General features: G+C 43.1%; 1 protein-coding gene across 1 annotated transcript; it reads left to right on the plus strand.

Moving 5' to 3' along the window:
- The first annotated feature begins 2,394 nt into the window (after positions 1–2,394).
- Positions 2,395–9,732, plus strand: tsen54 (TSEN54 tRNA splicing endonuclease subunit). The gene is made up of 12 exons (XM_031732227.2): positions 2,395–2,494; positions 4,460–4,618; positions 5,387–5,450; positions 5,577–5,660; positions 5,751–5,849; positions 5,925–5,977; positions 6,129–6,254; positions 6,623–7,058; positions 7,127–7,262; positions 7,343–7,403; positions 8,093–8,206; positions 9,078–9,732. The coding sequence occupies exons 1-12, from the start codon at positions 2,439–2,441 to the stop codon at positions 9,226–9,228; spliced, it is 1,539 nt and encodes a 512-aa protein (XP_031588087.1). The 5' UTR covers positions 2,395–2,438; the 3' UTR covers positions 9,229–9,732.
- The last annotated feature ends 861 nt before the right edge of the window (positions 9,733–10,593 follow it).

Consider the following 10,593-nt stretch of genomic DNA (forward strand, 5'->3'; position numbering starts at 1 on the left):
TCCCCTCCCTGACGGACATTTATTCCTCCCGCTGCCTCAGCAGAGCAGCAAACATCATCAAGGACAGCTCCCACCCTGGCTTCAACATGTTCAGCCTGCTTCCCTCAGGGAAGCGCTACAGGTTCTGGGGCTTCCGCTGGAGGCGCGGCCGACCACCAGAGTGGACACTTCCCTGTCGCTGGGCCGGGGCATGGGGCGCCGATGGTCCGGGCCGATTCCCTCGCCTGCTCGCAGAGTGGGGAGTAGGTTCGGCCGGATGGCTCCCCGGCCTGAAGCGGGCGATGGGGGTATGTGGCGGGGCCAGTAAACAAATTAAAACAAATACTGTTAATAAACTATAATACAAAAATTACAATTAAAATTCTCAACATCAAAAACAACTGGTAAAAATATAATTAATACGTAAACAACTTAAAAAAACCCAAAGTGTCTAAGTCACGTGACGTGACAGCGCAACACCGAAACATAAGCGTGGTGGACAGGGAGCAAAGTGTGCCTGCTCTTCGCTGACACAGGAGCGGCAAGTCCAGCCACCTGGCTGTTTCGTCTTTGCTGAAAGCACAGCATTGTAAATGAGCAGAACTCAAAGTAAAGAATCGATCTCACCAGGCTAGAATCGATCCGATACCGATGCCAACTTGGTATCGATACTATCGATATTTGGATCGATCCGCCCACCACTACCTTTTACATGCCAGCCCAGCGTTTTCCTTCATCACCACGAAGGAAAACAGTCTGTGGTGGTCCGAGTTTGGTGATTTTTGTGTCACAGGTGTGCGTGCTTAATACAGGGAGCTCCAGAGCCTTTTCAACAGCGCTGCGGACCTCGGGGGGGGGGGGCAGTGTTGTGGAAATGACAGTCTTCACTAGTGGGGAAAGTTACAAAGCTTTTCTTCATTATGAATTAGCATACATGTTTTTATTGAACATTTGAAGAACTAGCAAAGAAAACTAGCAAACTAGCAAAGAAAACTGAAACTCTTGTAGAGGACATAAAGTCAGAGATAGAATTATATCAATTATATATTTATTTTGTTTATTGATTTCATTGTATGCTTAATGTATGGTTTTTAACTGCTATCTCTGTTTTATTATTGGAAAGCACTTTGGTCAACTTTGTTGTTTTTAAAAGTGCTATATAAATAAAGTTGGATTGGATTGGATTGGACAAGGAGCAGGTGCATCTAGTACAGGTAGAGCTGCTGCAAAAACCCACAGAGCTCAGCAGCCAGTGCAACAAATTCTGGATCCTTTGCTTTTAGTTAGCATTAGCAGCACATCCTGCGTCCGATGTGAAAGGACCTTTATGCTGCGCACTGTGACTCACAGCAACGGTCCCGGGTCAGCCCTGACTTTGTGTTAAACTAATCCTAAGGTAATAATGGTATTTCTAACCACTGATATACCACAACTTTATCCTTTCAACAGCTACTGGAAGTTAGGGGACCTAGCGTCTATCGGATAGTTACATAGAGATACTCCAGCTTCAAACTGTATTACCCTTGAAGGACACTGCAGTTCAAAAAAGCGCCCCTCCGACAGCCCAAACCCATCTATTCTCTGATTGGATAGTTAAATTTGTGATTGACATGACATTGACCAATCAGATAAGAGGAAGAAAAATAGAGTCAAAATTCGTACTTGTAACTTGCAGAGTTTCACACGTATTTTTTTTGGCTAAGTCCACACACAAATCTTTTTTACACACACACAAATTCTTTTTACACATACAAATCCTAATTTACAAGTATGAAACTGATTTACAAGTACAAAATATTTATGACCACAATTTGAGCCCATACATCTCCTCCCTCACTTGCACTAACATCTCTCAGAGACTCATATTTAAAATGACATTACCTTCAATGAAAGGCTATAAAACTGAAATGTAACCCTTTAAATAAACGTAAGATTTTATGTCTCCTTCATTTTTCATGAAACGAAAGAAGCTCTCAACTTGCAAAACAGTCATTTACAACAAACTAATCGTTAAACGTCTTGATGCATGCTCAATCTTCCAGGTAAGTAAATCCCCAAAAGTTGATTCTGTTGACTGCAGGTCAACTGAAGAAGTCACTTGCATGAGTGACGAAACGTTTCTCCCTCTGAAAACTCTACGTCCAGATGAACAGAATCAACTTTTGGGGATAATCGTTAAACGCCGTTAGTAGACATGAGCCTGAAAAGCATGACCAACATTTTCTGCACTAATTTTCTACCCTGTATTTATGCCTGATCCAATTTTCTGCCTTCTTGTGGGACCCTTTGGTTTGTTTCGGCTGAAACAAATCAAGTATTCTGGAAAAACTCTTCCCTGATTTTAAACTGTGCTTTATTTTTAAGCCCTTTGGCGCCCTCTGATGGCCACTTTATAACTGATGAATGTGACGGTCACTAGGACCCAGAGGAGCGCTGCAGTAGCAGGGAGACCCGGCATCATGGCGGATCAAAACAACACAGACGATAAAGGGAAGTTCTACAGTGAAATTTTAAGGTGTGTTTTTACCTTTAACGGTACCTGTGAGCGGGTTTATTCGCAGGGTAGCGGTATTTTCTCTGGTGTTCTCCCTCAGCGTCTGTTTGTCATTGAATCACTGTGGTCGGAACTCTCAGAGTTCTTGTGCACATGGTAGCACGGGTTAGTTTAAAGCTAATTGTTAGCTTCAACGCGAATACGTGCTGAAGAGAAAACGCCTATAGTTTCATTAAAACGCACTGACGAAGCTGCACAGCTGTTTCCAGAGAAACACTGTTACTGAAATATTATCTGGACACGTTTTCTGAAATATTGACACTCTGTATTCGGCTCTCTGTCTCCCTCTGTTGTGTGTTTTGGTAAAAACAGCCGTGGGAGAGAGAGAAAGCATTAGGAAAGTTAGGAATTAAGTAACAGTAAAATATTTTTTGGAAGTCTGCTGTTTTTGTTTTTCTGCACACAGACAAAGCATCAGGGTGGAGTCCTTTTAAAACAAGTCTGGGCGAGATCCCGTGGCACTGAGTCACGACTTTATGACTCAGGATGGCACTTTAATTACACGCAGATGGACTTCATAAGTGATACTAACGTTATACACCAACATGCAAAGCCTGGAAAGTATGCCAGTAACTTGGGGACTGCTGCTTTCTTGTCATGATAATCTTTCACATCGATGCAGCTTTGCTAGAAAGATAAACAAGTTTTACAGTTACCTAAAACTCAGGTATGAACTGAACGTGGGCAAGAAAAATCACTTTAGTTAAATGAAACACAAATAAACTACAACAACCTGTGCAGCTCAAAATGCTTCAGATAACTGAGAAACAGAAACGGAACAAATTAGACAGCGAAACAAGTAACATGCAGTTCTTAGCAATGTAATGTACACAAAATAAAAGCTAAAAGCTGCTTTTTGGGACCCACGGGCCTGTCATGATTCGTAGCCTGGCACCATGTGAGACAAATATGATGTACAGAGACTAAGAAGTGCCTTAAAAACAGCTAAAAGGATTTTAAAGTCATTGCACAAACTAGCAGGCAGCCAGCATGTTGTAAAACTGGTGTTAGATTTTCTCTTATAAGTCTGGCTGCAGTTTTGAATCAGTTGTAGTTGATATGAAACATTTTTGCATAGCCCAGACAACAGAGCATTACATGAGTCGAGCCTCAACTTCTTCTTCTTCTTCCAGTTGCTCCCTTTGGGGAGCACTGCAGCGGCTCGTCTAATGAGTTACTGAGAGAGAAAAGTTTGCCTATGTTTTTCATGTGATAAAATCCAGATTTAGTGACAGACCTCACACTGGCCCTCACGCTAAGATCTGATTCAGCGATTGCTCTGAGGTTTCTTACTCGTTGGCCCGTAGTTCCCAGCATATATGGCTTAAACAACGATGTTATCTGGTCGCATTTTCTCCCCCAAAAAACTGCACCATTTCCCTGCTGCTCTGCATGAGCGTTATTGTGCCCTGCTGTGTTTCTGTTGAGTGTCTGTATCAGTTAGAGCAACAAGATAAAAGAGGGACTCCAGAGTGGGAGGTTTAGAGTCTGATTCTCCTTGTGTTGAATATTTTTCTGGAGTTTCTTCCTCTTCTGCTGATCAAGAATGTTTTTGTTATTGCATTTTGTTAAAAGGAAAATATGAAACACTTGCTGTACACCGCCTTCCTCTTCCCTGGCACAGATTATTATTTAAAGCTGTTTTTCAAACTGAGACAAGAAAAGACTGTCAGCTGACAGTTATTCACACGTTTACTGTGTTCTAGCAGAAAGCTTCCAACATAATCGAGAAGGACACGTTTTTTCACAGAAAAGATGCTCACTTTTGAAAGAAAGCCCCCCTCAAACACCTCCAGCACATTTTGTTTCAGGCTCCAATCTAAAAGCAGTGCAGTGGTTTTCCTTCTCAGTGTTTCAGTGGCAGTAACTGTGATCACGTGTGCATCAAACAGCTGAGCGATGTTGTCTTTCTTTAACAACTTTCAGTCCGTCGGAGCTGTTCGCAGCTCGCTCCCGCAGTCACAAAATCCCCGTCAGAGGACAGAAGGACTTCTTCCCCGATGACTCCGACGAGCAGAAGCAGCGACTCGAGCAGAGCCTGAATGAACACTGGAGCCTCGTCTCAGAGGAGAGAGTGGAGAGGCTGTGAGTACTGCTCATCCCCTCTGGAGGGATTACTCATCAGGCCCAGCTTTGGTGGTGCATATAAGAATTTGGCTGTCTAACATTCACCTGAGTTTCAACATCCACAAGCTCCATTCTTAGCTTAGACAAAATAACATTTAGATTGATGGGTGACCATCGATGTTGACTACCTTTCTGTCCTTGAAAGGAGCTGAAAGCAGCCACTATTTAGCCTCTACAGTGCAACAAGCAATACAGTTTAAAAAGAATAAATACAGTTTAAAAGAATGAGTTTAAAAAAAGAGCAGCAAAAAAAGGCATAAATAGCATAAAATCTAAGTTCTGAAACAAACTCCAATCACATTCCTTTGGGTAGATAGCAGCAGTCCTTTCACAGAAGGGGATGGATAAATTAGGTAAATGTGCACAGTGATGGATTTAAAGCTTTTCTTGTGTTTGTGTGAGTAGATTTTTAAAAATCCAGTAAAATAAATGAAAAATAGAAACATGATTCCAGACAAGAAAACCTTGAAAGCACCATGAACCTAAAACAAGAACTGGGTAACACCAAAATAATCCAGGTGGATAAACAGCAATAATACATTTGACTTTTAATCATTTGCAGTGCTGAGTGAAGTGAACGTTAACGTCTTTTAGGTTTAAAATGTTTTTCAAAAATGAGCCCAAATCTTTGCTATAAGGCCATCAGGTGGACACACACACATACAGCAACATGTGTTTGTGTGTGTGTCCTGATGTGAGATGGTTTCCATCTGTTTTAATCCACAGGGGAAACCTCGTGAAGGGCGAATGGATTCCCAGCGAGCAGATTGTGGAGCTTCAGTCTCCGGCTGTGAGTTGCTTCACTGTCACAGCATCACCTAGAAAAAGCTGCTGCGATAGCTCCTCCTCAGTCGCTCCTCCATAGTTGCTTGTCCTCAGTCGCTCCTTTGCTGGATCTTTTCTTATTTTTCCGCAGGGGAAGTTCTGGCAGACAATGGGCTTTTCCGCAAACGGGAAGCAGTGCCTGCTCCCCGAGGAGGCTCTGTACCTGATGGAGTGTGTGAGTTTGCAGATAAAACCTGTTGCTGCGGTACAGTTTTCCTCCTCGGAGCACATAATTAGTCCTGTGTCTGTGTTGTTATGGGAACAGGGAAACCTGCAGGTGTTTTATCAGGACCTGCCCCTCTCCATCCAGGACGGGTACGAGAAGTTTCTGTCGGTGAACACTGTGAGCCTTCAGCAATATCAGGTGCAACTTTTACTCCAGCACACCTGTGAAAATGTCACCTGTGAAATGAGCTAACGACTCTTTTTCATCACAAAGGTGTTTGGGCATTTGAAGAGGCTCGGCTATGTGGTGCTCAGGTTTGATCCCAGGTAACATTTACCCTTCAGTCATTTAAGGTAATAAAGATGATTGAGCATCAGGGATGGCAGCGTTAGTGTATCTATTAATATATGAATCGGCCTCGGAAAGTTAAGTATGCGTGGGAACAGCCTCCGTAGGTGGATGTTTGTGTGTTTGCAGTTCTGAGTCGTCGTCCTATGCGAGGCAGCTCAACCTGCCGCAGTCACGTGATCGAGCAGGGAGGACGCTGAAGAGGAAACGCAGCCTCAGCCCCACCCCTTCCTCCACCCCCACTGCGACGTGCAGGTAAAGAGCTGCTTTGCAATCTGTGAAACTACATCTTAGTAACAAAACCTGTTATTTAGCTGTTGCCTTGTACAATAAAAATGAGGAATTGTTTTTTATTATTATTATATCAGGACTCTTAGTTTTCTCTGTAGCTACAAAAAGAAATCTGGATGCCTCCACATGAAAGCTGAGTCTGTGCTGCTCTCTGCTGGACGGCAGTGTGAGCTGCTAATGTTTGTTTCATAGTTCAGCGTGATGAACGTGGTGCATTTAAGTGACCGATTATAGTCACTGTTGGTCAGTTTTTTGTTTCTAAGCTTAACATTTCACCTCAGTCTGTTAAAACAAAAATATAAGAAGTCTTATAAGAGGTTTCTTCTGTGTAGCCGTGCTGAAGCTCAAGAGGAATGCTCCACTGAGAAGATGGAGGAGGATAAATGCAATGAAGGCGAGGAAGATAAAAAGCTTCCGGAGCCTCCGGAGGCCCAGAGTTCAGCAGACGAGGGCGGGGGCAGGAGCTGGTGGATGACGGATGTTCTCGGGGACTCGGACCAAGATTCAGGTCATGGCTCCAAATCTGTCTCCTCGTGCTGGGACTTCAGCTCCATCTCTTTCCCTGACCTGGGCTCCACCTCCAGGGAGCACTTCCCCGGTGGCCTGGCCCCTCCAGACCCCTCTCTGCTGCCCGGGGATTTGAAGGTGGGCTTCTGTGACGTTGGCGCCTGGAGGCAGAAAATAAACTTGCGGCAGGTGAAGATGTCAGCCAATGAGCAGAAGAAGGAAAAATACAGGCGGCGGTGGGACGTCAACAAAAACAGAGAGGTTTGTAAAAACTAAAGTTATCAGAGGAACTGACGATGAAATTTAATTTATACGGAGCTTCCTTAAAGGTACGGCGGTGCAGAAACTGGGCGGAGTATCAGGAGCTGATGGCGAGGCGGAAGGGTAAGCGGGAAGGTCGACCAGCACACCTGTGGAACAGGGAAGTTACTCCGTTACATGACCCGACACAGCCAATCGCCACAGGTGAGATCACATGACCCTGAAGGAGATTTTTATTTAAATGTTTTTTTAGTGTTTTGTGTGATATGAGGTTTTTTTTCCAGGAGAACTTCTGGAAAAAATCAGCGTGATTAAACCGACTCATTTGCTGGAGGGAGCGTCCAGGTATCCAGGATTTGTTTTACTCACATGAGCAGATGTGTTATTTTTAACTCTGCTGTTAAGATTTCATCCACATTCAGAGAGCAGTCGGACGTTTTTACCCCTCAGTCCTACAAAGCTGATGGGCACCCAAGTTCGTGAATGTGATAACTGGAGAAAAAGGTGACGTAGGATTTTGGAATTAATGCCAGAGGTGCACCTACGGAAAATCTCAGACAAGACCTTTTCTGAAAAACACTTAATTTTATGCCAATGGTGCAAGTCTGCTCAATCAATTTGCACTGCATTTTTTTATAATGGAAGAAAATACCGTTTTTACCGAGCCTGACCTCTGACCTTCAGTCAATGATCTGGATACTTTTGTTCTGGTAGTTGTGGTTGGGCAGTGACTGAATCCCCCAAAATCTCCCCCGATACTTTCAGATGTTTGGTTTTCTGTTTTCTGGAGCTGGATCTGAGACTTCGTGTGGGGTTATATAATCACACTGGGTTGATTTTGAGCGGTGACGCCGTGCAGCCTCCGTCTGTTTACTGTGATTAGAAAACATGAACTGAAAAGAAACGAAGTCATTGCTCAGTCGTCTCGCCGCTGTCACATTTTGCCGTCTTTAATTTACAGACCATGAAGGCCGTGGGCGTTGTACTGATGCAGTCAGCGTCATTCAGGATGACCTTGTGCTTTGTCCTCTCAGGTTAAAAGATGCGGATGATTGGAGGATTTGTTTCAATGTTTACCAGCCCGACACGGTGGCCGACTTCAAGAAGAGCAACCCGGGGAAACCGTACTCACGCATGTGTGTGTGCAGGTCAGCAACCACATCGCCGCCCGACGGCGTATTTATTCAGGATTAGTTTGTTTAAAGGAAAAACAAAAGATGCTTCACTCAAATTAAATGAATGTCCCGCTAGCTGAACATGAATGGAGCCTTTCTCTCTCCTGCTTTGTGTGATTCTAACCACTAATAACTGCTTAATTATTCAGAGCTGTGATAAAGCAGCAGCATTTCTCAACCTGGATCAACCAATCAAATTATTTTAGTGTCTAAAATATCTTAACTGTGGTTTTAGATACAAAATTATAAATATTTATATACAGTTTAAATATATATATTATACAAAAAACACTAATTGTGCAGAAAGCCCTAATCTGTGACAACTTATAAATCAAATCTTTATTCAGTCTTTTCCACAGCAAAGTATAAGAAAACTGATAACTCTGTGATACTTGGATTAATAACAAATTACAGTGAAGTCCTCACAGTCAGGCTGTTTTTTCCTGCTTTGTTATTTTGTGTATGTCGTCTGTGTTTGGAGATGTTTGATGGTTCAAACATTTTCTGCAGGAATACTCAAAATTCGAAGCTTCTGCAGCAGCAAATCATTCTGCTGTCGGTCTTTCAGCCACGGTTCAATGCAAAATGTCACAGTGTAGAGATTAAAAATGTAAAATTACAATAAAATTAAAACCTAAAAAAAGATGAAAAACTTCCATTTTGTGTGCAGCTTTCTAGTATTCTTACCAGTTTCAGTAAACTTTAAGGAGCTGTAGAAGAATTAGACCAATTCATGGTGGAAAATATAGTAAACTATAGCTGGGTCCACTTGGTTACTGTTCGCTTTGCTGTGATCTCATAAAACTGACAGCTTTGCTGTGACTCCCTCTCTGCTGTGTCCCAGTTTCCATGATCCCGTGCCCGACCTGCGAGCCATCAAGCTGCTGGCCTATCAGAGTGGAGATATCCCAGTGGTCATAGCTGTGGTGGACTATGGAGACATATCCTTCTACACGTTCAAAGACTTCCAGCTCCCGACTGATGTTTACCCCTAAGAGCCCCCCCACCCCCACCCACCCGGGACTTTTTAATAAACCTCTGTTTGCTGGACTGGCTGCATTTTATGTGATTTATGGTGGAAAGATGGTTTTAGTAAAAACAAACAAACAAAAATAACTGTGTTCTGACAGTGTTTGCATACAATTTGGCTCCAGTTTACCTCTAAAGGCAATTTTATTAATCATCTTGACTCATAGGTCCTTTATGATGATGAAAACAAGGGATCAGGAAACTTTGTCCACATTATGGATACCAGGATCTCACCTGGTACCTTCCCTCTGGGGCAGGGTTTTTTGAGAGCCCCTGGTGGGCTCCTCAGTGGGCTGTCGGCTTTCTCACCCGACGGCACGTACACGGCATCAGAGCTGGAAGCCCACAGCTCACAGATTCTGATGTGGCGGGTCCGCGCTTTGTGTTTACGGGTTTTTTGCGCTAGATTCTGAAGCTGCAGGTTTCATCTCTCTCCAACCGAAACGGACTGAACCAGCAGCAAAAGAAGATCCAAACTAAGCTTCACATTTCGCTTCACATAAACATCGTCATGGATTCCCTCTGACTTTTGCTGTTTTGCTTCCACCACGATAAAATGACACTTCCTGCACAGCGCTCTCTCTCTCTCTCCTTTTTTAGAACTTCTGACAAGAAAGCCTCATTTCTGCTGTTCGATACCGAAGAAATGTAAACTTTTTAAAATGATGCCAAATTGCAAAACACTTAGCTGTGTCTCTAATAAAACCTTTGTACCTTTGCTCTGCTTCACTTCAGCAGCATCAGGTAATGTTCATATGTTGATTCTTGGTTTTCTTCCGTTTTTGTTCTACTGCAGAATATTTTTAAATTTATCTGCTATAAAAAGTCTGGCCAGGAAAATCTCCTTCATGTTTTTCTGTTTTATCCTCAGTTACTTTGACACAGAGGCATCTTCTGTGATGCTTACACCTCTGAAGTCTCACAAGTGTCCTTACTGATAAATGATCAGAATTATAATATTTCTGACTGTCTTAGTCAAAATGTCCCCAAATCAAATCGAAATCGTGGATCGAATCGTATCGGGACCATGTGAATCAGAATCTAGAAATCAGTGACGATACCTGGCCCTACCCGTCTTGGCTGGGTTTGCTTCAGTGTCGCCCCTGCCTTGGTTCGAGCCTTGTCCCTTGCACACACAGATTTCTTGTCAGAATCCTTTGATCGGTTATATACTGTAGATGACAGTTTTAGATTGAGGAACATCATTTTGAAATTACTCCCCAGTTGGTAGAAGCAGTTCTTTTGCAGATTGATGAACCTCTGCCTCTCCAAGATGCTCTTTTTAATCCAATCATCTTACTGACCTGCTGCCAGTTAACCAGCTGTTTACT

Source organism: Oreochromis aureus, linkage group 4, assembly GCF_013358895.1.
Source record: "Oreochromis aureus strain Israel breed Guangdong linkage group 4, ZZ_aureus, whole genome shotgun sequence".
NCBI classification, from domain to species: domain Eukaryota; kingdom Metazoa; phylum Chordata; class Actinopteri; order Cichliformes; family Cichlidae; genus Oreochromis; species Oreochromis aureus.